This window comes from Pipistrellus kuhlii, unplaced genomic scaffold (genome assembly GCF_014108245.1).
Source record: "Pipistrellus kuhlii isolate mPipKuh1 unplaced genomic scaffold, mPipKuh1.p scaffold_m20_p_3, whole genome shotgun sequence".
NCBI lineage: Eukaryota > Metazoa > Chordata > Mammalia > Chiroptera > Vespertilionidae > Pipistrellus > Pipistrellus kuhlii.
Genome location: NW_023425529.1, coordinates 102,152,345 through 102,179,214, shown reverse-complemented (window position 1 = coordinate 102,179,214; position 26,870 = coordinate 102,152,345). Strand labels below are relative to the sequence as shown.

General features: G+C 41.4%; 1 protein-coding gene and 1 long non-coding RNA gene across 4 annotated transcripts in view; one reads left to right on the top strand and one right to left on the bottom strand.

Annotated features, from left to right (window-relative positions):
• The window catches only part of SGCG (sarcoglycan gamma), a 69,791-nt gene extending 43,474 nt beyond the window's left edge, over nt 1-26,317 (bottom strand). For 2 of the 3 annotated variants that reach the window (XM_036456240.2, XM_036456241.2), the window contains exons 1-2: nt 26,183-26,317; nt 8,880-9,074 (exon numbers count right to left, since the gene is read on the bottom strand). In XM_036456240.2, coding sequence (XP_036312133.1) covers nt 8,880-9,074 — 195 coding nt within the window. In that variant the 5' untranslated portion in view covers nt 26,183-26,317. Of the gene's footprint in view, nt 1-8,879; nt 9,077-26,182 lie in introns of those variants that run through there. The other variant, XM_045588610.1, reaches the window with a different exon arrangement.
• On the top strand, nt 1,861-3,116 carry LOC118729016. The gene is made up of 2 exons (XR_004991103.2): nt 1,861-2,000; nt 2,080-3,116. It is a non-coding gene; the product is annotated as an uncharacterized LOC118729016 (long non-coding RNA).
• Nucleotides 26,318-26,870: the final 553 nt, after the last annotated feature.

The window sequence follows — 26,870 nt, the reverse complement described above, 5'->3', positions numbered from 1 at the left end:
TATATTTGTGTAATTATAATTAACTATGCATGAAAAGTTTAATTTCACAGAAAAGTTTTCTAAATGTATTAATGTAATTTTAAATTTATCCTGAATAAATTTAAAATCTAGTAAAAGTGTGCATTCAGTTAAATCACCACAATTAAATGCACATGACTTGGGTACGGCTTCATGCGTGTGGGATCATCTGCTAGCAGGTGTTCAAACCAACCCCCTTCGGGAGCTACTCTACCTGAGCAGGGCGATTGGCAGCACCTGATTCCAGTGCAGATGAGTCTCCTGACCTAGATTGCCTATATTTTTCTTCAGGGTGCGGTTCATTTTCTATTTTCCCTAAAGATTAGGAGTGGTATGAAGAGTGGAATTTGTATGTCATACCCAAGACTGAGGAAACCTGTTGAGTGACTTTGGAGGTAAAAGCTGGTCCTGAGGCAGCCACGGCATCACTTGCCTAGTTTTGCTACTTTTCTGGGCCTGGAGCTGAAATACAACTGAAGCCTAGATGTTACCTTGGGAGGAGGCGGCAGGGAGCAGCAGTGGGTAGGTGCCCAACCTTGCCACCACCCAGACTAGCCACAGTTGGCCTGAATAGATGTGAGAGTGACCCAAGGACACAACCCCAGGTTCACTCATCTAAGTACCCAGCAGCAGCAGATAGAGCCTTAGCTCACCTGCAACAGACAACCCCTGGCCATGGGCCTAAGGGAACAGCAGCAGGACCCCATCCATCTGCAGCTGACAGCCACGGGACCCCTCATATGGGCACAAAAAGCCTCTGCTACTACCACAGCCACTCCCTGGCACAGCTCCACCTTGAAAGGTTTACAAGGTCCTCTTTGGGAGGAGGCTGCAGGGAGCAGCCAAGCCTTGCCACCATCTGGATGCACCATGCCCTGGTCCCACAGAGATTACAACCCAGGCCCACATGCCTTTAACAGATACCAGTGGGACTTCTGTAGAACACAGGGGAAATCCCCTCTTTCCCACTGGTGAAACAGCTGCTTTTGACATGACCTGCAGTGCCCTGAGGCAAGGGGGTACACTCCATGGCAGAAAAATCTGTGCCCCTGCAGGTAACAGAAAGGAGGTGCCAGCAAACCAGAGCCGAGGCATTAGAAGGAGAGAGAGTGCCTGCTCCCTCTCCTACAAGCCACTGGCACCACACAAAACAGGAGTCTGATCAAACTATTCTGGCCGGCCAAGACCAGGATACCTCCGCAGAGCCCAGTACCACAGAGAAAGGGAATATAGCTTACAGAAGGGACAATCAAGGTACGAGACACAAGGCAGACCCAGCTTATGGGCCAAGGAGTCCCCAACCACTGGATCATTAAGGGCTTCAACCCCTCAGACCTCCATCAAGTGGGCCAGAAAGGGACAGTAACTCATTGACCTGCACCAGAGAAGCTTCCAGGAGGCCTAGGATAAACACACCATGGGACCAGATTCAACAACAGAGCAAAATCCAAGGAGCTCCGCAAATAGCAGATCCAATGATTTTTCAGTGTGCGTCTGTGTGTATGAGGTTTTGTTTTTTGGTCTGGGTGTGTGTGAATGAATATTGTTGGTTTTACTTTTTGTTGTTTATTTGCTTTCTTTTATTTTCTTTTCTCTCTCTCTCTCTCTCTCTCTCTCTCTCTCTCTCTCTCATCCCTTTGATTTTATTCTACTTTTACCTATTCTTATTGTGATAATTTTCCTTATTTTATTTTGATTTTCTCATTATTTCCATCTTAAATTACCTATCTATATTCTATATTCATTATCATTACATTTTAAATTCATTATTATTTCACTTATTTTCTGTTTCCTTTTCTTTTTTCCTCCTATACCAGTTCTTTTAGAATCCTCCTTATCTACACATGTTTTATAAGATTCTCCATGGCTTCAAAGACCAAGTTGGGGAGGAAAACTGGCAGCAGTTCTCAGAGCAGTTCCCGCCGCTGCTCAAGGAGAGGTTGGCTGCCTTCTACGGGTCTAGAGGAGCAGTGAGACTGCCGGTGAGGAGGCTGCACGCAGGGGCTGGGGCTGCCCCCCGGGCTGAGGGAGCGCAGGCCCTGATTCCTCCTCTCCCCGCAGGTTTCTGTCTGCGTCGTCATCAGAGGGGTGGCTGGGGAGCACACCGCGTCCAGAAGTTGCTGTGCCCTGGTCGAGGGGGGTTAGGGAGGAGTGAGTGGGACCCAAATCCAGATGCCTTCCCTGCGCATCTACCTGCCATGCCTGGCCGGTGTGGCCAGCCAGTGGTGGGCGGGTGGGTGGGGCGTCCACGCTCACCCTACAAATGGGAGGGGGGTGGGACTTCTTGGCAGCAAGGGCCCCTTTCTCTAAGTAAGGTCACCATAGGCAGCCCACAGGGCCAGCCACGTGGGAGGGAAGAATCAGTACGGCCGACTGAATCCAGCTTAGGATGAGGCAGGGGAAAGCAAGCGGGGAGGGGGGGTCCCTGTAGAGATGCGTACACACACGTACACACGTGGCTACACGCATGTGTGGGCGCTGCAGCCAGCTAGCCTTGGTCAGCTGCCCCACCATTTCCCTGACTGCATGGAGACAGTAGAATTAGTGAACCCGAGTTAACCCATGAGGCCTTCCGTGTAACCTGCATCTAGAGTTTAAGACGCTTCAGCCGTGTTACCAGAATTGATGATGATTGGGGAGGGCTGGGTGGGTTGGGGTCCTTTGCTGGGAACTCCGGGCAGGATAAGACGATGGTCACCTTGGGGCTGCCCTGTCAGCAAACACACACTTTGGACCTGCTCAGCGCACTTCCTGCCAGCTCTATGGCAGCCGCAGCCACCCTGTCCCTCTCCTTGTCTCATCCCAGTCAGAATAGAGAGGGGACCACTGAGTGTGGCCAGGGCTGGCCAAAGGTCTCCCTTTTCCCTCCCTTGTGCTCCAGTGACATGAACACACTGGGCTGGGGCCTTTTTCTGGAAGAGAGCGTCAGTGGCCAGAGCTGCTGACCTCTCCCCCTGCCTCTCTACATAAGCAGGTCCATTTAAAGGGCAATCTATTTCTCTGCTCCTGAGAGCACTCAAGTTCCAGGCCCAAGTTTTTAAAATAAGGGCTGGGCATTTAATTGATGTTGATGAGACAAAAGCTTATGCTTTACCAGCTAAAAGGAAAGCAAGGGCTTGGAGGAGGGGCAGTGAGGCCCTGAGTCTTCCTGTTCATCCCTGTTCCCAGCGGCCCCGAAAGCCCACCAGGTTGGGGCGGTGATTCTAGGAATCCTGGGATTGGCCAGGGATGTGGTCATGGCGAGAGGGGATGTCCTGGAACCAGAGGGGATGTGATTCCGAGTCGGCTACAAATGAAGCTGAGCCCTGCAGCTCCCCTAAGGTTTTCTTCTCTCTCCTCCCCAGCTTTTTCCTTTAGGGGCGCATTTAGGAGCTTTGGGGGTCTGACAATTCCTGCATCTTGGGGCCTGCTCCATCCATCCCATGGGGTTCTTGGACCCTACCCCCACCATGGTCCTGTGTCTCCTCAGACAGGCCAGGCCCTGCCTCTATTCCAAGGGGCACTTGGTGCACATTCCATAAACTCAGCTGGTTCCCCCTCCCCCTTTAAAATCCAGCAGGTCTCTGGAAGCCATTTGTAAAAAAGAAAAAAGAAAAAAAATTTAATACCATTTAAGTTCCTGGTAATTCCAATTCTGTGGAGCATCCTCTGCTGGGTCTCGGGGTGTGTGGATTGGATTGGCTGGCTGCTGGGTTGGGAAACTCCTCCACCCAGGATGAGGGACTCCAGTTGCCTTCAGGAAAGTGGGAGTCTGGTTCATTGTCTTTTTTTTTTTTTTAACTATTTAATTTTAATTTATTTTTGGTTGATTTTTGTACAACGAAGTTGTAGCTTCTCAATCTCGCCTGCCCTGGTCTGTGGACCCTGACGGCCTCGATCCACAGTCTCCCCGTGTCCCTCCTTCCCCTCCCCCTCTTCCTCCTGCGGGCTCCAGGGTCTGTCCATTTGTTACTGTGCTGTGCTGGGGAGTGGCGCCGAGGTGGCGTGAGATTCCACTTGTGTAGAACTTTGTTGAGTGAAGATCAGTTTCTTGTGGAAAAAAAAAAAAAAAAAAAAGAGAAACATGCAAATTGACTGTACCTCTGCTATGCCCACAAGCCACGCCCATAAGCCAATCAGGAGCAAATATGAATATAAATCCAACCAAGATGGCTGCAGCCACAAAGCAAGCAGGAGATTTGGGTTTCCCTGGCAATGGAGGAAGCCAAGCTTCCCACCCACTCTGGCCGGCCCTGGCCTCAGCTCAAGACTAAAAAGTTTCAATTATAGAAATAAATAAATACCAACAAAAATGGTAGCAGCCACGGAGCTGGAGAGAGCAGGAGGCTTGGGTTGCCCCTGGTGATGGAGGAAACGAAGCTTCCTGGAAGGTCTTGGCCTCTGCTCAAGGCTACAAAGTTTCAATTATAGAAAATGAATAAATCCCAGATATCAGGGTCTCCTCTTGGGTTGCCGGGGGGCATGGCTGGCCTGCAAACCACCGCAGGCCCCTGGTCCAGGCAGCCCAATACCCCACAGGAACCCCCACCCTGATCTGGGACACCCTTCAGGGCAAATCAGCTGGACCCCCCTGTGCACCAGGCCTCTATCCTATATGATTAAGGAATTATATGCAAATTGACCATCACTCCAATACACAAGATGACTGCCCCCATGTGGTCAAAGATGGATGCCCCCATGTGGACACAAGATAGTCGCCATTAGATGGCCAGCAGGGGAAGGCAGTTGAGAGGGACCAGGCCTGAAAGGGAGGGCAGTTGGGGGCGATCAAGCCTGCAGGGAAGGGTAGTTAGGGGTAATCAGGCTGACAGAGGAAGGAAGTTGGGGCAACTGGGCCTGCAAGGAAGGGCAGTTTCGGGGGGGAACCCCCCAGGACTGCAGGGGAGGGCAGTTAGGGGTGACCAGGCCTGTAGGGGAGGGCAGTTAGGGGCAATCAGGCTGGCAGGGGAGCAGTTAGGCACCAATCAGGCTGGCAGGGGAGTGATTAGGGAGTGATCAGGTTGGCAGGCAGGTGAGCAGTTGGGAGCCAGCAGTCCTGTATTGTGAGAGGGATCTCAGATTGGAGAGGGTGCAGGCTGGGCTGAGGGACCACTCCCCCACCCCACCCAAGTGCACAAATTTTGTGATTTTGTGCATTGGGCCTCTAGTTTATTTATTTAAAAAAAAAAAGTTCCGTCATTTTGATGTATGTACATATGTCCTTTATGTTTTTTATTATTTATTTGCCACAAGTAAAGGTTAGGAATTGTTATCTTTTTATTTTATTTTATTTTACTGTTTCACTTTATTACTGCTGTGTATGTGCTTCATGTGAGTGATGTAGGTGCTTTGTAGATGGATTCCGACTTATGGCAAAAATGATGTTATGTTGGACTGTAGGAATGTAACCCGAGAATCTACTGTATGTGGAATCTATTGAACAAACTAAACCATCAAACAAAATAGATCCAGAGACACATGCAATAGACTGAGAATTTTCAAAGGGAAGTGGTGGGGGAGGGGTGGCGGGGAGAATAGATCAACCAAAGAACTTATATACATATATGCATAACCCATGGACACAGACAATAGTGGGGTAAAGGTCTGGGGAAGAGCCAGGAGTAGGAAGGAGGGGAGAAAGGGGGGCATCAGTAATACTTTCAACAATAAAGATAAAATTTTAAAAAAGGAATAATTTACTTTATAATGAAATAATTTCCCAGGTAGTGAGTGGTTAAAATAGACATTATTAGATTAGGCTAAGTTATTTATCTTGTTGCTGTTTACTCAGTTATTTAAAAGATATCAATTAAATATTTCTCTAATAATTAATGACTAAGAATATAGATCATCAGGTAAGTTCATTTAGGTATTTTAGAGTTTTTAATTTTTGCTTTCCTTTCTTTTTTGGGGGCAGGGGGGATGTCAATATCTAATAAAAGAAATGAAACACATTTTGAATAATGGAGTAACACTATACTAATTTTCTATTGCCATGTAAGAAATTTTCACAAATGTAGTAGCTTATGATACCTATTTCCTATCTCAGTTTCCATGGGTCAGGAATTTGGTTAATGCTCTGTGTCTCATACAGTTGATATATCAGTGAGGATGGGTTCCTTTCTGGAGTTTGGGGTGTTTTTTGTTGTTGTTGTTATTGTTGTTTTCAAGCTTTTGTGGTGGTTGATAGTTCCTGTGAGAGTAGGAGTGAGGTCTCCATTTTCCTTCTGGCTGTCAGTCAGAGCACACTGTCAGCTCCTAGGGGCCACCCGCAGTTCCTTGCCAAGTGGCACCCTCATGGACCCTCATAACATGGCATCTCATGCCTTCAAGGCTTCTGGGAGAATCTCTCATCAAAGATCTTAAGGTCATTTACCTAATTAAATCAGGTCCACTCAGGATAATTTCCCTTTGATTAATTAAAACCCAATTGATTTGGAACCTTAATTATATCTGCAAAGTCCCTTCACCTCTGTTATTCAATGTAATCCAATCCCATCACTTTTGCCAAGTTCTGTTGGCTAATCACAGGTACTACCCATACTCAAGGAAAGGGGATTATACCGGACAACACCAGAGATGGAGGTCATGGGAAAAGACTTCTTAGAATTTTGCCTATCACAGCAAATAGACTGAAAATTTTTTAAAAAATTTTTAAAAAGTAGTTTTTTAAAAAAGTAAAATTAATATATTTAATAATACAAAGACATTTTAGTAATTGTCATTATTATCATTAAATTTGATTTTTGTTTTCATAGTATACTCTAGATATCATGAAAACCCAAAGCAACAAAATTAAGTTGATTTATTTTGATCCTCCCAAATAAGACATGATGGAACTCAGTTGCTGATGCAAGAGACTATTAAAATCTAGCTGTCCCCTGCCCATGCAGGCTATGAGATGGCTTCCTCTTCCTCCCAGGCCCTTCTGAGGGTCTTACTGGCAGTACAGTTTCTCTCTTAGCATTCTGCTAACCGAGGGATGACCACAGGTTGATACAGGGTCCTCTAGTCAGGAGACTTCCCTGACAGATTCCATAACTTATAATTTGAGGAGTTCAACCTTGATTCAGTCTCCAAAAAAATAAGGTATTTAAATTTAAACATAAAAGGCAAGTGATATACCAAACATGCATACCATATACTGTACTGCATTTATAAAGAGAAACTGTCCTATGGAACTAAACATTATTGTTATACTGTAAAAATATTGTTGCCATAAGTTTTAAAGAAAAAAAATCACAATTTAAATATATTTATGTGTAATGTTTATATATAGTTTATAATATATTATATACTTATATTAAATATTTTAAATGCATTTATGTTAAATATATTAACACACATTTCAAGCTATATTTTGATTGGATTAGTATTTTACCTCTTTGAATGTGTGAAAATATAAATATTTATTATGCTAACAACAACAAAAATGTGTCTACTGCCTATAAAATTATGGCAGAAAATAAATTATTGCATAGAAAGTGAAGGATACTAATTAATAGAAGGTATTTCAGACTGAATGCTAAAACTATTGTTCTTGGAAAAAACCATGCCTATATCACACCTTCAAAATAAATGTAAGGAGCAGATTAACCTAAATATGGTATCCACTGTAGCATTTTTTTTCTCACTGTAATTATTTACATTCTACATTATACAGATTTTTTTCAAAAAATACACAATTTATTGCGTGTCAGAATGTACATTTTTTTAAATGAGAAAGTACCATCTGAATGATAAATATTTATAAATTAATGAGATTAGAAAAATATAACAAAATTTTACCAATTAAAGAATTAAAAAATTATTAAGCTATCATGACTCAACCAACCATAAACTCAAGATTATTACAATTTTCCCCCATGTAAAGATAATTACTAATAAAATTATAATAAACAAAGCACAATAAAGCATGTAGTTTACACTGAAGTTATTTAAAAGGGTAAAAAGGGAAAGTGTTACATGTATTTTTGCTACTGAAAATTCTAATACATATAGGAAACAAAGATTAATTACACTAAAGAAAACTTCTACCAATACAATATGGATGAAGTGATGGTGCAAACATAACCAAAACATGCCAACCAGCAATCCTATATAATAAAGAGGTAATATGCAAATTGACCATCACACCATCACAATATGGCTGCCTACAACCAGGCTGGCTGGGGGTTTAGTAAGGGACTGCCAAACAATGGAACAGCAGGCTGCATGGGGCGACCAGGCTGGCAGGGCATTAATGAGGGATAACCAAATGACTGAACAGCAGGCTGCGTGGGGTGACCAGGCCGGCAGGGGGGTTAGTGAGGAATGACCAAACGACTGAACAAGTAGATTGCATGAGGTGACCAGGGGGGTAGTCGGGGGTGACCAGGTTGGCAGGGGTGATGCAGCTGGGTGTGACCAGGCTGGCAGGGGGGGCACTATGGGGCAACCAGGTCAGTTGGGGGGGGTCAGTTAGGAGTGACCTGACTGGCAGGGGTTGCAGTTGGGGGTGACCAGGCCAGCCAGGGGGGCGGTTAGGGGTCATCAGGCAGGCAGACAGGTGAGCAGTTAAGAGCCAGCCATCCCAGATTGTGAGAGGGATGTCCAATTGCCAGTTTAGGTCTAATCCCCAGGTCCCGTATTGGAAAGGGTACAGGCTGTGCTGAGGGAACCCCCCTTCCCATGCACAAATTTTGTGCACTGGCCTCTAGTAAATAATGGATAGATAGAGAGATGGTAGATGATAGGTGATAGATAGATGATAGATAGATAGATAGATAGATAGATGATAGATAATAGATGATAGATAGATAGATAGATAGATAGATAGATGATAGATAGATAGATAGATGATAGATAGATAGAAAGATAGATAAAAGTAAATAAATACTTACTGGGGAAAACCACATGACTTTAAGAATCCAAATTGCAAGAGCAAAATTCACAAGAAGGATGATGAGTAAAAGAAGAACAAATAAGTAGAGGCAACGCTTTCTCCAGCCATAAATGCCAATTTTGTAGATACACTGGTTCTCTGGCCTCTCTATGTGGGTGCCTTCTGTGGCTGTAGTGTACTGTTCACGTACCATCTGCCGTTGGGTGGGATCAGGGTGTGAGAAGAGTAGGGGAAGGAAGATGAACAAAGGGAAAGAGAAGGGAGGGTAGGAGAGCAGGGTAGAGGAAGTGAGAGGGAAGGAGAAAGGAAGAAAAGGAGGGATAGACAGAAAGGAAGAACTTATTTGTCAATACTGATTTATTATGATTCCAACAAAATATTTTTATCCTAATAATAAGTTTCCAAAATTAATTATTTTTAAAAGTAGAATAAAATATTACTTTGAAATAGGTCACTATATTTCATCCACAGAATGATATTTAATTTGTCATGCAAAATGTTTTAGATGTGACATACCCATTTCAAGTCCAATGGCCATATTTTCAGATTTTAATCAATAGGTTCAATATACAGCATATACAGCTCTAAAAATTCTGCAGGGTTAAACTTTTAATTGAATTATCAACTTAAAATAATCAAATTACCAAGTCCTTAAAAGATTTGGTGAGAGGAAAATCAAGTTGGCACCTATATGTCTTCTAAAAAATAGAATCCAGAAGATGGCTGCTGACAGGACAGCAGGCTACAGGATAGTGTGTGAGTGAGAGAATGAAAGCAGAGTGTGTGGACATGCCGTGAGTGTCTGTATTTGTGGGAGAGGAACAGCTGTTCCACAGGACTGTTGGGAACTGGTGGACTGGGCTCCCCTGGCCCAGCAACTTCTACTGCTGCTGAAATCTCTCCTGGAGCAGCCATCTTTAAGGGGAGACCAGCTGCGATTGGAAGCCCAGCCTTACCTTCAACCTGAGAGACCTCGGATACCTCCCAGTACCCTACAGCCACAATGCCCAAGGGACATCTGCCTCAGCTGCAAACCCATAAACACTGGGACTCCAGCCTTCCCAACTGTGGGCGCCTGAAAAGTCTGTCCAGGGGGAGACGACGCAGCTCTGAATACGTGTATGGGCCCTGCACCTTCTCACAGAGCAGACAGAAGGAACAGCTGGATTAAACAACACCCACCCAGAATTGGTGAATTAAACATGGCTGGTGAGGCAATCTGTGGACAGAAAGGTCAGATATTGCTTATATCAGTGGTTCTCAACCTTTCTAATGCTGCGACCCTTTAATACAGTTCCTCTTGTTGGTGGTGACCCCAAACCATAAAATTATTTTTGTGGCTACTTCATAACTGTAGTTTTGCTACTGTTAATGAATCGTAATGTAAATATCTGTGTTTTCCGATAGTCTTAGGCTCTACAACAGTGATTCTCAACCTGTGGGACTCACAGGTTGAGGCCCAGACAGGGGACTCAGAGGTTGAGAACCACTGCTGTAGAGCCTAAGACCACCTGAAAACACAGATATTTATATTATGATTCATTAACAATAGCAAAATTACAGTTCTGAAGTAGCAACAAAAATAATTTTATGGTTAGGGGTTCACCACAACATGAGGAACTGTATTAAAAGATCACGGCATTAGAGAGGTTGAGAACCACTGTCCTAGAGAAAAGTGAGATCTGGGATCCAGGCTGGAGGCAGAAATGAGCACAGCAGGGACTAGAGTCTAAGAGGAACACTGCCCCAACAAAATCCATGGCTGCTGGGGTCAGTGTAGCCCTAGAATGTGGAAGGAGGTCCACAGGGCTGCTGTCAGAAGGGGACTCTAGATATTAGCCCACAGCTGGGTGGGTCCAGAAAGGCAACTTGAAATTCTATACTGGCTGCACAGTGCCAGGGGAAAAAGAAGCGAGTAAGCTTTGGCTTTTTTCTTTTCTAACTCGTTGCTTTTGCTTGCTAAGTCCATAGGCTCTTCCAATTAAAAACATTCACTGAGACTGCAGGGGGAAGTTATTTTTGTGGAAACTGGGGATCACAGTGGGGAGAGACAAACAGGAAACCAGCTCTGGGGCAGTCTGTCCCTCCAACACAGTATTAAGTGCAGCAGGGATAGAACAATCTAAACACTGGGTAGAGGGGCCTTTTAGCCCTATAGATTAATACAGAAACACCACCACCCAGGGGTTGTATCAGAAATTCAGTCTTGTGTAAATACAACTAAAGGTAGGCTGAGAAACAATGAAAGCAGAGAACTTGAAAACAGGATTGTGGCTTATGACACAGAGGAGCGGTGCATCAAAGGGAGCTTCAATACTGTGCTGACTATCTGATAGAAAACAGACGTGCCAAGCAGAACAGTAGAGAAAGTGAATGACCTTCACTACTTCACTTTTTTATTTTACTTAAGAAACCAAATTTTCTCACTTGATTTTACTTTTTTTTTATTATACTTGAGGCCCAGTGCACAACATTTCTGTACAGGGGGAGGGTGGTCCCTAAACCCAGCCTACACCCTCTCCAATCTGGGATATCCCTCTCACAATCCAGGACTGCTGGTTCCCAACCGTTCGCCTGCCTGCCTGCCTGATTGACCCTAACAACTTCTGCCTGCCAGCCTGATCACTCCTTAACTGCTGCATGATTGCCCCTAACTGCCCTCTCCTGCTGGCCTGGTTATACCTATTTGTCCTCCCCTGCATGCCTGGTAGCCCCCAACTGCCCTTCCCTGCTGGCCCGGTCACCCTAACTACTCTACCCTGCAGGCATGCCCCCCCCCCAACTGCTCTCCCCTGCAGGCTTGGTGACCCCCAACTGCCTGCCCTGCAGGCCTGGTCCCCCAACTGCCCTCTCCTGTAAGCCTGGTCACCCCCAACTGTCCTCCCCTGCAGGCCTGAGTATCCCACAACTGTACTCCCCAGCAGGCTTCATTGCTCCCAACTGCACTCCCTTTCAGGTCTTTTCCCTCCGAACTTCCCTCCTGTGCTGGCCTGGTCACCCACAACTGCCCTACCCTGCCACCCATCTTGTGGTGGCCATCTTGTGTCCACATGGGGGTGGCCATCTTTGGCCACATGGGGGCGGTCATCTTGTGTGTTGTAGTGATGGTCAATTTGCATATTATTTCTTTATTATATAGGATTTTTATTTTTAATTATTATTATTACTACTAGAGGCCCAATGCACAGATTTGTGAACCATTGGAGTCCCTCCGCCTGTCCTGTGCCCTCTTGCAATTTGGGGCCCCTCATGGACCTGCAAGCCAATCCAAGGGACCACATTGGTGCTCAAATCCATGCACCAAGCCTCTAGTATGCATATAAAATTTTTGGTTAATCTCTTCCTGCACTCCCCTCTCCCCTCTCCCCTCTGAGATTCATCAGTCTGTTCTATGTTTCTATGCCTATGCGATGAGTGTCTTCCTCATGGTGGTCAGTGTGTGTCATAACTACTGGTTGAATGGTTTAGCAATTGCATATATATATATATATATATATATATATATATATATATAATTTTACTTTTTATTTTATTTTAGGATTAGTGTTCTACATTTTATTTTAATTTTAGCATTATTTTACTCTATCTCAATTTTTCTTTTATGCCAACACTCTTCCTCAATTTTCCCCTTTATCGTCTGGTTTCTGTTACCCTGTACCTATTTTAGTTTTTCTTTATCTTTTCTTTTTACTGTCTGTTAAAAAATTAATCTTATTAATATATCTAATTTCCTCTCCTCTGCTCTAAGTCCATGCACACTTATCTCTTCATTTTCTTCACTATCCAATTTTTTTTCTTTCTTCATCTGTTCTCCCAACACACACCTTTTTTATTTCTTTCTGACTTGTTTATTTGATTGTTGGTTAGTTTTCTTTCTTTCTTTCTTTCTTTCTTTCTTTCTTTCTTTCTTTCTTTCTTTTTTTTTTTTTGCTTCTGTTTTTCCTCTCCTCACTGTTCTTTTCTTCTACTAATAGTTTAATTAATTCCAATCACCAACTCATGCCTATCTACTCTCTATTTTCCTTTTCCAATAGTAAACAAATATATAGATAGATTAAAGAATATATATATATATATATATATATATATATATATATATATATCCTGTTTCCCCAAAAATAAGACAGTGTCTTATATTAATTTTTGCTTCCAAAGATGCGCTAGGTCTTATTTTCAGGGGATGTCTTATGTTTCCATGAAGAATACAGTACACATTTATTGTTAAATGAAAAAAAAGGAAATTTATTACCTGTGTACGGTACGGTAGTATGGTAGTTGTCAACACAAACCAGACAAACTGTGAATCCTACAGTATCAAGAATTTACTCATTTATTCAATGACAATCATGTCATCATCTTCTGGAACATCATCATAACAATCCAATTCCTGAATTTCCTGGTAAATTTCTTATGACTCCATTTCTTTCAGAATCAGTGGACCAAATCTCTCATGTTTAGCCTAGGGGGGGGGGGGCTTATTTTCGGGGGGATGCCTTATATTTCACTCAGAAGGAAACCTGTAAGTAGGTCTTATTTTCGAAGGATTTCTTATTTTTGGGAAAACATGGTAGTTTTGGAGGTCAGAAGTCTGAAAATGGGTTTTGAAGGCTGAAAATCAGTGTGAGCAGGATTGCATTCTTTTTGAAGGGTCTAGAGGAGAATCTGTATTTTCCCTTTTCTAGCTTCTAGATGCTCCCTCATTCCTTGACTCCAGTCTCTATTTCTTTTGTCATATCTCTTTCTCTGTCACATCTCCTGCCTACCTCCATAAGGATCCTTGTGATTACATTAAAACAATCATCCTATCTCAGAAATCTTAGCAGCCACATCTGCAAAAATCTTTTTACCATGTAAGGTCTTGGGAATTAGGGCAGGGACATCTTTGGGGGCCAATATACGATTTATCATGGAAAGCTTTTTTGTTCACACATAAAATTGATAAAACTTTAATATCATTTTATCATGGTTTACAGGAGGGCTGGTAGCAATTCTGTTATGAGGATAGCCCTTAATTCCCCCAGATCCAGGCCTGTGACACTGTTTTGTTATGTAATTGTTCACTTGCCTATTGACTCCCTCTTTAGGATGTAATTCCATGTGACTCTTATTCATTACTGTGTCCCTAAAATAGTGCAACCGAGAAAATATAGGCACACAGAAAAAGTCTTAAGTGGATGAATGAATGAACAAATAAATGAACTATTGGCATTGACACACACTAATTGAATCAGGAATGATGCTAGAAAATGTAACTAAATAGATTGTGTAAGTTCTCTGGGGTATTAAATAAAATGTTCTATGACTCATGAACATGGGTAAGCCATTAAGAAAAGATTCAGTACTCATCATCTAAGTCCAGCACTTTTAAACAGCGGTTGTAGATAAGGACCTAACCCCTAATGGGATGCAGGCTAAGTAGAGAAAAATAAAATATGCTATTTATGTTGAAGTATTTTCAGAAAGAAATGCTGGGAAGAGGACTAATAATATTTTAAATATTGAAATAATGTTAATGAGGATAAACTACCCTGTTAAAAAACGTCTTAAAAGGGGCAAGTCCCTGCCTTTTTTTTTTTTTTTTTAATTTATGGATGTTGTATTGTGCTATGATTACATTGATGTTTATACTTTAAAATAGTTAAAGAAATATCAAAGAAATCTTCCAAAGGCTTAGAGTATATTAGTTTTGTGATATATGCTCCTTTAGTCTTCTTTCTTTCCTTATCTTCCTGCCTTACTTTTGTTTTGTTTTGTTTGGTTTGGTTTTTTTTTTAACTATTTATTTATTTATTTATTTATTTATTTTTACGTATTTTATTGATTTTTTTTGCCCCTCTCCCTCCCTCCCACACATCCCCTCCCTCCCCAGAGTTTTATGTCCATTGGTTGTACTTATATGCATGTATACAAGTCCTTCGGTTGATGTATTATCTCCCCCAGATCCTCCTCCCCTCCCCACTGAAATTTGACAGTCTGCTTGTTGCTTTACTGTCTCTATATCTATCTTTTGGTTCATCAGTTTATAATGATCTTTATTATCCACAAATGAGTGAGGTCATGTGGTGTTTCTCTTTCATTGATTGGCTTATTTCGCTCAGCATGATGTTCTCCAATTCCATCCAGGTTGCTGCAAATGATGAGAATTCCTTCTTTTTATGGCAGCATAGTATTCCATTGTGTAGATGTATCATAGTTTTTGGATCCAATCATCTGCTGACGGGCACCTAGGCTGTTTCCAAATCCTGGCTATTGTAAATTGTGCTGCTATGAACATAGGGGTGCATATATCCTTTCTGATTGGTGTTTCTAGTTTCTTGGGATATATTCCTAGGAGTGGGATTACTGGATCAAATGGGAGTTCCATTTTCAGTTTTTTGAGGAAATTCCACACTGTTCTCCACAGTGGTTGCACCAGTCTGCATTCCCACCAGCAGTGCACGAGGGTTCCTTTTTCTCCGCAACCTCGCCAACACTTGTCGTTTGTTGATTTGTTGATGTTGGCCATTCTGACAGGTGTGAGATGGTACCGCATTGTTGTTTTGATTTGCATCTCTCGGATAATTAGTGACTTTGAGCATGTTTTCATGTGGCTTTTGGCCTTCCTTCGGTCTTCTTTTGAAAATATTCTATTTAGGTCCCTTGCCCATTTCTTAATTGGATCATTCACCTTCCTTTTATTTAGTTGTATCAGCTGTCTGTAGATGTTGGAGATTAAACCTTTATCAGTGGTGTTATTTGCAAATATGTTCCCCCACACCGTGGGCTTTCTTGTTGTTTTGTTGGTTTCTTTTGCCATAAAAAAGCTTTTTATTTTGATGTAGTCCCATTTGTTTATTTTCTCTTTAGCTTCCATTGCCCTAGGGGCAGTATCAGTGAAGAAGTTCTTTGGCATACGTCTGAGATTTTGCTGCCTGTGGCTGCTTCTAGTATTTTTATGGTTTCCCATCTGATGTTTAAGTCCTGCATCCGCAAGTCCCTGCCTTAACTGGCAAGGCACATCCAGTGGGCCACCAAGGACAGTGGCCATGTTTTTACGCCCATGTGCCTCTCACCAGGTGCCTCACAAATACTTAAAGTTCCAGCCCCATTTCTCCATTCCTTTTAGACCAGATCTCCAGTGAGTTGAAACACTTCTCTGTCTCTCTAGATCTGGGTTCTCTATTTTCTCTAGAACCCGATTCCAAATAAGCTTTCACAACTACCACTCCATTGAACTTGTTCTTGAAAGCTCACCAATGACCTCCATGTTGCTAAAGAAAATGTGCACTCACAGACCTAGAGTTAGCATCACCAAATAGTCATTGCCTCCTCTTGAAACGGTGTTTCTGCTTTGTTTCCAGAACCCCCACTTGGCTTTCTTTTCACTGCAATGGCTGCTACTTCTCATTCTTATTTGCTGTTTCCTCTTCACCTCTCTGCCCCAGGCTCAGCCCTTGGAGTTCTCCTTTTTCTATGTATTTATCCCTAATTGTGGAGGCCTCTTTAAGCTGAGGGATTACTAGACTTCTATACCCATTTGGGAATATCATAATTCATATGTCCCAAACTGTGACCTCATTCCCCAACATGTTTCTTGTTAAATTTTTCCCATCTCTCTAAATGGCAACTCCATAGAACCTGAAAACATCCTATGGATTTCTATTTCACTCAGTAAAATCCCAATCCCTACCTTAACTGGCAGAGCACATCCTGTCTTCTTTTGTGGTCACTCTCGCCCTTATTCCTTTTCCTCCAGTCACACTGGTCTTATCTACATATATTCCAGGTGTAACTATCTCAGGAAACTTCGTAGTTAAAATTCACCCTCTATCTGGAAGGTCTTATCCCAGATAACTGCATGGATTCCCCTTTACATTACTCATCTCTCTGCTCAAAGATAACTTATCAATAGAGCTCTCCTTTACCATCTTATGTATATAACTAGAGGCCTGGTGCACAAAATTCATACATGGGTAGGGTCCCTAGGTCTGGCCAGCGATCAGGGCTGAACAGGGCCTTCAGGCTGCTGGCCAGGGCCTCCCTTCCCTGGCTGCTGGCCAGACCCTCCCTTCATTTCGTGCCACCCCATAGTGGTTAGTACACATCATAATGAGCAATCAAACTCCCTGTCTCCCGGTCAAACTCCTGAGGGGACACTTTGCATATTAGCCTTTTATATATATACACGATAGCCCACTTACACAACAGCATATCTTTCTAGGCTCCTTCCTGCTTTATTCTTTGCCATAGCATTTAACACCAAGTGGCATACTATAAATTTTGCTTATTTTATTGTAAATGGTTACTGCATCTCATATAAACACCAAACTGATTTTGTTATTTGTTGTATCTCCAGCTCTGAGAAGAGTACCTGGCACATGGTATGTGTTTGATAAATATTTGCTGAATAAATTAAATACAAATGTTGAGTGGAAAAATATTCAGATAATGCTATTTAAATTTACAATAAGCAATAAAATATATTGAGAGTTGTTACTTCAGAGCTTCTCCAACTGTTTATAAATAGTAAGTTGAAACCCACTCAAAATGGAGGGTGTTTAGTGCAATTAGTCAGTTGTTTACTGTGAAGATTCTGTAATATAATCAGCTGAGGTTCTACCAGGGAAGAGGAACATAGCAAATGTGCTTTACTTAGTTTATGAGTCATCCCACATCTATGCACCTTCTTTGCTGGAACAATACCTTTGTTATTTCTTCAGCAATTTTTTAAACCCAAATCTTTAAAACTCTTAGCTTGGCCTTCAAAGCTGTTTACACTCAGACTACTAAATGGCCATTCTGGAGTTACAACTAAAATATAGACCAATCAACCTGAATGAACTACTGCAGCCTAACTGAACAGAAGTCTTATAACCAAGAATTTAATAATAATAATAATAATAATAATAATAATAATAAAGCTACATAGAGACTAGTTGGCAGGGCAGAGACACAAACTGGTAGCTAAGATTCAAAAGGGATATCTCAACAGCAGAGGTTTCCCTACAAAGCATGGGATCTAAACCCCACACTGGGCTCCATAGTCCAGAGCACCAGAGCTGGGAAGAGATGCCCATATAATATCTGACTGTGAAAGTCAGCAGAGACTCTGTATGCCAGAGAGTCTGCTAGAAGTACAGCACCCTCTTAAAAGCCAACGCAAAAAAATCTTTTCATAGCAACTCACCCTGTGTTCTGGCAGAGAAAACTAGAGTAATACTACATAATAAAAGAGTAATATGCAAATTAACCATCACTCTGCTACACCCACAAGCCATGCCCACCAGCCAATCACAGTAAGTATGCAAATAAACCCTATTCAAGATGGCGCCTGCCACAGAGAGCAGAAGGGAGCTTGGGTTTCCCAGGCAACGGAGGAAGCCAAACTTCCGCCTGCCCTTGCCAGCCTCCACTCAAGGCTACAAAGTTTTAATTATAGAAGGTAAACAAATCCAAACAGAAATGGCAGCAGCCAGGGAGCAAGCAGAAGGTTTGGCTCCACTCCAAGCTACAAAGTTTCAATTGTAGAAGGTAAATAAATTCCAGATATCAAGGCCTTCGCTTGGGTCACCAGGGAGCATGGCTGGCCTGAAAAGCACCACAGGCCCCACTCTCAGGCCCCACTCCCATGCCCCAAGGGCAACCCCACCCTGATCTGATACACCCTTCAGGTCAAACCAGCTGACCCCCACCCATGAACCAGGCCTCTATCCTATCTAATAAAAGAGTAATATGCAGATTGACCATCACTCCAACACACAAGATAGCTGCCCCTGTGTGGTCAAAGATCCTACCCCTATGTGGACACAAGATGGCCACCACAAAATGGCCAGCAGGGGAGGGAAGTTAGGGCTGACCAGGTAGGCAGAGGAAGGAAGTTGGGGGCAAACAGGCTGGCTAGGGAGAAGTTAGACATCAATCAGGCTGTCAAGGGAGTGGTTAGGGGGTGATCAGGCTGGCAGGCAATCAGGAAAGCAGGCAGGTGAGCAGTTGGGATCCAGTAGTCCTGGATTGTGAGAGGGTTGTCTGACTGCCCAGAGGGATTGGGCCTAAACGGGCAGTCAGACATCCTTTGAGGGGTCCCAGATTGGAGAGGGTACAGGCTGGGCTGAGGGACACACCCCCACCCCATGCACAAATTTTGTGCACCGGGCCTCTAGTATAAAATAAGACTGGGGTTGGTGGCTTTGGGAAGAGAATTGATGGTACAGCCACCAGGATCTTTGTGCTGAGTCCCTCTCCCACACCAGATATGCCATCTTTCCTGGAAAGAGCATGACCTTCATTATGGCATCACTCTGGGAGAATGCAATTTTCCCACCCTCTGTTTTCCCTATCATCCCACCCTGCAGAGCCCACTCCCTGCTGAGGAGTCAATTGTCTGGGTTGAGGAAAGAAGTTCTGGGAGACTAAGGGTATGCAGTACCTGAGGTGTGTGACTGTGAGGCAGCAGTCATTTCCCTCACAATCCTGTTAAACTGAGATCTGCTAGATTCACCTCTAGGCAATGAGTGGTCCCACCCTGCTGAATCCTGGTGGCCTATCCCTAAAGGATGAGGTCTAAGAAGAATCTTGACAGACTGAGTTGTGTGGCTCTGGGGCAGGGGCCACTCCTCTCACCTTCTGTCACACCTGACCAGTACCTTCCCCTGGAAAAGATCCACTAGCCCTACCCTCCCAAACTCCAGAGGCTCAGCCTGCTCAAATTGGGCTCTTGGAAGAATCCAGGACAGACTAACTTGTGTGGCTCTAAGATGGCACCATTGTTGCCTTGCACAACAGGCAAGATATAGAGCCCTCTCTTCACACAGCCAACTCTTGGTTTGTTTGGGCCTTATAAACTCTGCTGGCCACATTCTGATGACACCCTGAGACTCTGTCACACTAAAAGGGTCTGTAGGCACCTGGCAGGTGGTAACTAGATTTGGTATCACATGAGATTTTGCTGAGTGGCCTCAGTTTTAGCACTAGCACCAACTTTGAACTTGTATCAATCTTATGAACACCACTCACTGAGAACCTTCCTCATGCAACTCAAGTACTGCCAGAGGCTCTTTCAGTGATTGAATCTAACCGGCAGCTGGCAGGCAGAGGCAGATGGAAGCAGATATTTATGTTCCTTGGGACTGTTGCTAGTGGAATTTGGCCTTGGTGTGTAGCTTGATTCTGTGCACACACAGACCTAGCCAAGGTAGCCATAAAGTGTGGATTGATTTGTAGTTTCAAACAGATTGCTCAAGCCAGGCATAGGCAGCATATAAAATTGATCTGCACCAGAGTCCCTTCCAAGAGGCCATCTTACCAAGACTATGAGACATAGTAAATCTACCTAATACATAGAAACAAACACAGGTCTTGAACAAAGATGGCTGCATAGGTAAATGCAGAGCGAACATAGTCCAGAACCACCAGAAAGCTGGTTGAGTGGAAGCTCTACCAACTAGAAAGAAAGAGAAAAGGATGCTGAGCCTCAGGAGCTGTGGCGGTACGGAGATCTGTGAGCACAGAAAGGGCGAATAGCTCAATACGCTGCTGGCTTACTCCTGACACGCAGAGAAGGAGGGCAGTTAATGCATGGCTAGCTTTCTCGTTAGGGAGGAAAACAAAACCTCCCGATTTCACTGGTAGCCAGCTCCAGCTGGGGAGAAATTGGAATGTCTGGCAGCGGGCGAAACTCAAGAGCAGCCTTCTCTGAGAGGGGTGTATGGCCAGCAGCCATTGCTGCGGAACTCGGAGAACAGGGCCCTCTTAAGGCGGGGCTGATGGGAAACCAAAGCTTGTCTGCTCCACCCTGAGACTCCGCCCCATCCAAGCTGAGCACAGAAGCCCTCCTAGTGAAGACACTGCTGATCCTCACAGCCAATTGGCTTGGAGATCAACTCTCCCCAGTGATACCAACAACAAGCAAGGCTTAACTACAACAAGACTGCACATATAGCCCACAAAGGGCTGAACCAAAAGGGTCCACCACTGGTAACTGGGGAGGCTGAGCTACTGGGCCCTGCTAGGACACCTAGCAAGCAAAGCCACTCCAACTCAGGGAAGCAACTAAAATGCGGAGACAAAGAGGCAGGCCTCAACTGAAGGAAATGTAGGAAAGAAAAAGACTGGATATAGAGTTCAAAAACACAGTTATAAGGTTTTTAAAGAATTTCCTAGAAAAGGCCAATAAATTAAACAAGACCCTTGAGGTTATGAAAAGGGATCAACTAGAAATTAAGCATACACTGACTGAAATAAAATATATTATATAGAAACCTAAAAGCAGACTAGAGGATCGCAGGAATCAAGTCAAAGATTTGGAATACAAAGAGCCAAAAGACACACCTCTGGAGAAGCAAGAAGAAAGGAGAATACAAAAAGGTGAAGATAGTGTAAGAAGCCTCTGGGACAACTTCAAGTGTACCAACATCAGAATTATAAACAGAAAACTTCCCCCACCTGGTGAAAGAAATAGACTTAACAAGTATAGGAAGCCCACAGAACCCCAAACAAAAGGAATCCAAAGAGGACCAGACCAAGACACATCATAATTAAAATGCCAAGAGTAAAAGACAAGGAGAAAATATTAAAAGCAGCAAGAGAAAAGCAGTTAGTTACCGATAAGGGAGCACCCATACAATTGTCAGCTGATTTCTCAACAGAAACTATGCAGGCCAGATGGGAATGGCAAGAAATATTCAAAGTGATGAATAGCAAGAAACTACAACCAAGATTATCCAGCAAAAGCTATCATTCAGAAATGAAAGCCAGATAAAGAGCTTCAAAAATAAAAAAAAAAAGCTAAAGGAGTTCATCACCGCCAAACCAGAATTATATGAAATGCTGAAAGGTATTCTTTAAGAAGAGGAAGAAGAAGATAAAGATAAAAATTATGAACAACAAATACGTACCATATTTTCCGGCGTATAAGATGACTTTTGAAACAAAAAAAAAAGCCTGCTCAGATTGGCCAGAGTCAGAGAGGCGGTCTATTAAAAAAAGAACTGGTGTTGCCTCGGAAGTGGGGGGTAGTTTTATACAGCGAATATAGGCCTAAACCTATGTTTTAACTGTAAAATTAGGGGGTCGTCTTATACGCCGGAAAATAGGGTAACTATCAAGAAGTGAATCTAAAAACCAAGGGAATAAAAAATATGATGAACAGTATTAACTGGTGAATATAATAGAATCAAAGGTATAGAAAGGGAGTGGACTGACGATTCTCGGGGGAAAGGGAAATGGGGGTGCGGGAAGAGACTGAACAAAAATTGTACACCTATGGATGAGGACAGTGGGAGGGGGGTAAGGGCAGAGGGTGGGGTAGGAACCTGGTAGAGGGGAACTATGGAGAGAAAAAAAAAGGAACAATTGTAATAATCTGAGCAATAAAGATTTATTAAATTAAAAAATATATATGCATATTGAGATGATTCATAGTTCCATGTCACTCACCACTAATTCTCTGACACCTCTCCCCTATCTTATTCTCTGGCCATAGAGGGGTGTCCCTTATGACCAACCTACAGGAGAGGGAAAAAAAAAAACAAGGGTGGTTTGTTTCCATGTTGGTGCAAGTCACAAAAGGCCTGTAATCTAGTTTATTAAGTCTTTGGAGTTTTATAACTAAAGCTGAAGTTTTCAGTCAAACCAACTATAACCCCCCTTTCCTTCCCTCAAAACCTCAATTGAGTGTACCAACATCAGAATTATAAACAGAAAACTTCCCCCACCTGGTGAAAGAAATAGACTTAACAAGTATAGGAAGCCCACAGAACCCCAGTCTTTTTTTCACAGTCTTTAAAAATAATATTAAACTAAATCCTAACTATTAAAAATACTTACACAAAATTAAAAGCAAATTTTTTAAAATATATATTTTATTGATTTTGTACAGAGAGGAAGGGAGAGAGATAGAGAGTTAGAAACATCAATGAGAGAAAGTCATCGATCAGCTGCCTCTTGCACACCCCCTACTGGGGATATGCCCGCAACCAAGGTACATGCCCTTGACCGGAATTGAACCCAGGACCTTTCAGTCCACAGGCGGATGCTCTATCCATTGAGCCAAACCGGTTTCGGCTAAAAGCAAATTTTAAGAAAAAACATATACATTTATCAACCAATATGCTTCTTTTTTATTTGCAATGATTTAAAACAAAAAGAAATTCTTAAAGTATATATAATTAATTTTCTTATCAAATGCAGTATATGTGCAATTTTCTGATTGTTTTGACAGGTTTTTTTTTTTAAAGTTTCAGAGGACTTCAGCACCATGTTTCACTTCTACCCTTGTAGTCAGGATCAGAATGTGATGATTTAAAGTGATTTGCAAATGTGTGAGGAAAACCCATTCAAATCATTCCAATAGGGGACAGCACACTTTTATGTTCCACTGAGATTAACACCTTAGTATATTTTACATAAAATTTTCATTAAGATCTAACAGGTTTTGAAACTTTAGCAGTCATTTGATTTTTTTTTTTCTTCATAAATACCATTAAGACTTTTCTTTCAGTCAGTTGATGAGAATGTCAGGGAAGGTTTTCTATTTGTATTCTGGAATGCACATTTTCCTCCTCAGCAGCCATCATGTATGTGGAGAATGTTCTCTGCTGGAGCAGAAATAGTCTCAGCCTACAATTTTCTGCCTAGATAGGGCCCATGTGCTTTCTTAGGGAGTCTGGAGAAGCAGGTTACAAATCCTAACCAGTCACCATTCTGAGGTTCTTTTCTGACCTCCCTATTAATGAGGATGGGAATAAAAGGTTATATATTGCATTGCTATTGATGATGATGGTGGTGTTGATAGTGGTGGTTATGATGAAGAGGAAAAAGAAGAGGAGGAAGGGGAGCTGCTGTTTACCAAGAAGAGAGACATTTTCTAAATGTTTATATGAACTGAATTTGATACTCACAGTAACCTTAGGAGGTAGGTACTCATTATCCTCCTTTTTACAAATGAGGAAACTGAGACAGAGAACAATTAATTCACACAAAGTCATATATCTAGAAAGTGGCAGTCTGACTCCACAGCCTAAAGTTGTAATCACTTCCTCTTCATGCTTTTCAGATGTTTCACAAGTAAAACTAATTGAGAAGGCTTACAATAGAGTTAAAAGTCACAAAGGTGAGGTTAGGTTTTAAGGTGTCCATCTTCATAACTATGACTTTCTCCTAGTTCTCTCTTGTGTTTCATTTCCCAGTACTCAGCTGAGGCAATTTTTTTTACTTTTTATACCTCACCCTGTCTCCCTTCTCTGATGCCTCTAATCCTCTCTCCATGGCAACCTGAATGACTGTCCAAAAATAAATTCATGCTATTTTCTGTTGTAAATATTCAAATGGATCCCCACTGCCTTAGGCTGGTGCACAAATTCATTTGGGCATAAAAGAGATGTTCTTGAAATCCCTGGTTTCATTTCCTGTCAGTGATACACTGCACAACAGTTATACTGAAGTTATGCTGAGAGTTTGAGGGATTTTGAGAGAAATTTTTATATATGTTCAAATTATTAAATTTACTAAATACTCCTGTATCAATTTTCCCATAAAATTATCTATAGCATAACATGTAAAATTAAAAATGAAGTTTGAGTCTGAAATGGTAAATATATGGGGGTAATTCTTCAATACTCATGAAAACATTATAGAATTATCAGTCTCTGTGGTTGTTCCAGAGAGTGATAAAGCTAGACAAGTGCTGACCAGGCAAAAAAAAAAAAAAAAAAAAAAAAAAAAAAAAAGGAGAAAGAATACTAGTAGAAGCAGGTTCTCAGGACAGAGGCAGGCTCTGAAGAAATGGAAAAGTAGAAAAAAATCATACTCAAGATTGTAGTTTTTTCCATCTTACTAGGAAGCCACAGCAATGGTGGACTTAGTTGAAAAGCAGCAAGGAATTGCAATAAGCCAAGTAGAACAGGGAACAGAGGAGAACCACAGGTCTTACAAAGTATTCAAGATTAAATCAAGTCATAATTTCACATTATTATTTGATTTTCATATATTACACAATATAAATTTAATTTAATAAATAAAAGTATATATATATATATATATATATATATATATATATATATATATATATTAATATATTTTATTGATTTTACATAAAGAGGAATTGAGAGGGATAGAAACGTCAATGAGAGAGAAACATCGACCAGCTGCCTCTTGTACACCCTACTGGGGATGTGCCCACAACCAATGTACATGCCCTTGACCGGAATTGAACCCAGGACCTTTCAGTCCACAGGCCGACACTCTATCCACTGAGCCAAACCTGTTTCAGCTAAAAGTATATTTTTTAAAGGACAATATAAAGCAATATTATTTCAACATTTCAACTGCAAGCTTAGTCAACATCTTTTGGAAACTTTTTCATTTGAGTTGCAAAGAAAACTTTAAATTCTAGAACCTATAAAACCAACACCAACTTGAGCCATTAGTTTTGAAACTTCATAAGTGTGCCTCTTTGTACCCATCTCCATAAAATGTTCCCAAGAAAATAAGCAAAAGATAAATATGGTGCATTTTGTAGTTCATTGTGAGGTAGTAAGTTATTTTCCTGCTGACAAATCTTTCAGCCAGATGAGTTATATTTCCCCTTATTATCTTTCTGTATGTCTTCCTTTAAAAACTTGTTTTTTGATTGCCCCATATTAACTTAGGGAACACAAAGAAAGAACTGACAATTTTAGTAAGTCACAGCATGGCACAAGTTTATCTTTTACTCTACTTACATTTTCTTTTATGAGATATATATTATGAACAACAATTTATTCCTTTCCATATTTGGGGAAGAAATCATCATCTTTTTTTCATTCCAAGAATAGTTAGGAAGTTGAAGTTGATGTTTTGCTTATTTCCAATTTATCAAATGACTTTTGTCTTCATTAATATTAGTCTGTTTTTAACGTCTATAACAAAACTATAGACAAAATGTAAAGCCAATGTAATTTTATCAAAAAATTTAAGAGTAGAATTAGGAATAGGTGATCTAAAGACAATATTTTATCTAGATTAACTAGAGTATACAATTTAATGCTTGATAATATATAAATAAGCTATCATGGTATTCTATAAATTTAAATATTAGGAATATAAATTATACTAAAATGCATAGTATATTAGTAAACAGAGTAACTGAAATGAGATTAAATAGAAGTTAACCACATTTTATTGATGCTTAATAATCATTTGAAATGAATTTAATCAAGATTTTAAATTTAATTTATTAATTATTATGTCACCTATTGAGAAAAAAAACCAAGAAGCCTCGCTTCTATTTGGTTTTTAATTGTACATTGTAATTATATAAAATACAAGTAAAAAATTATTGCTTACCTTAGATTGCTTGTAACCAGTTCAAGCTCTACCAGAGACAGAATGTTTCAAACATTCCAATTGCAGAAGGAGAGTGAACAATTCAGGCTTCACCAATTATGCCTGGAAGAAAAGGCTCTCAAGTGTTTGGCCTGTCTCATGTTTCATCTCCTCCTATTAGTAGCAGGCATGTATCTAATTTTACTCAGTGACATAAACCAGCTTAACATTGTTTGGGCACCAATTCCAGGACATAGCTCTAAGTATGCCAAAAAAAAAAAAAAATCTTACAAAACCAACATTTAAACCCTAAATCATAATAATATTAGACAACTTTCTAAAGTAAACTTTAACTCAAATGAATAGCAAAAAGTTTCTGAGATCATTTCCAATGAAATATAATGTTGAAAAAAATCTGAAAAATCACTTCAAATTAACATACAACATTTAAAACTTACACCTTTGTTAGTATTAAAGGTATACTATTCTTATCCAATTGATCTGTGCATCATGTCACTCTTTAAAAATGACTTTCTTTAAGTGTCTTTTTAAGTGAAAAACTCTCATATTTGAAGAGAAAACTTTCAATAATGATAATAATAAAGATGTAGAAGAAAAACACAATTAAAATTATGTGTCCTTTTCTAGTAAACTACGTTTATATTACGTCTAACAAATTAGATGAATGTAACAATGTCTTACCTTTATT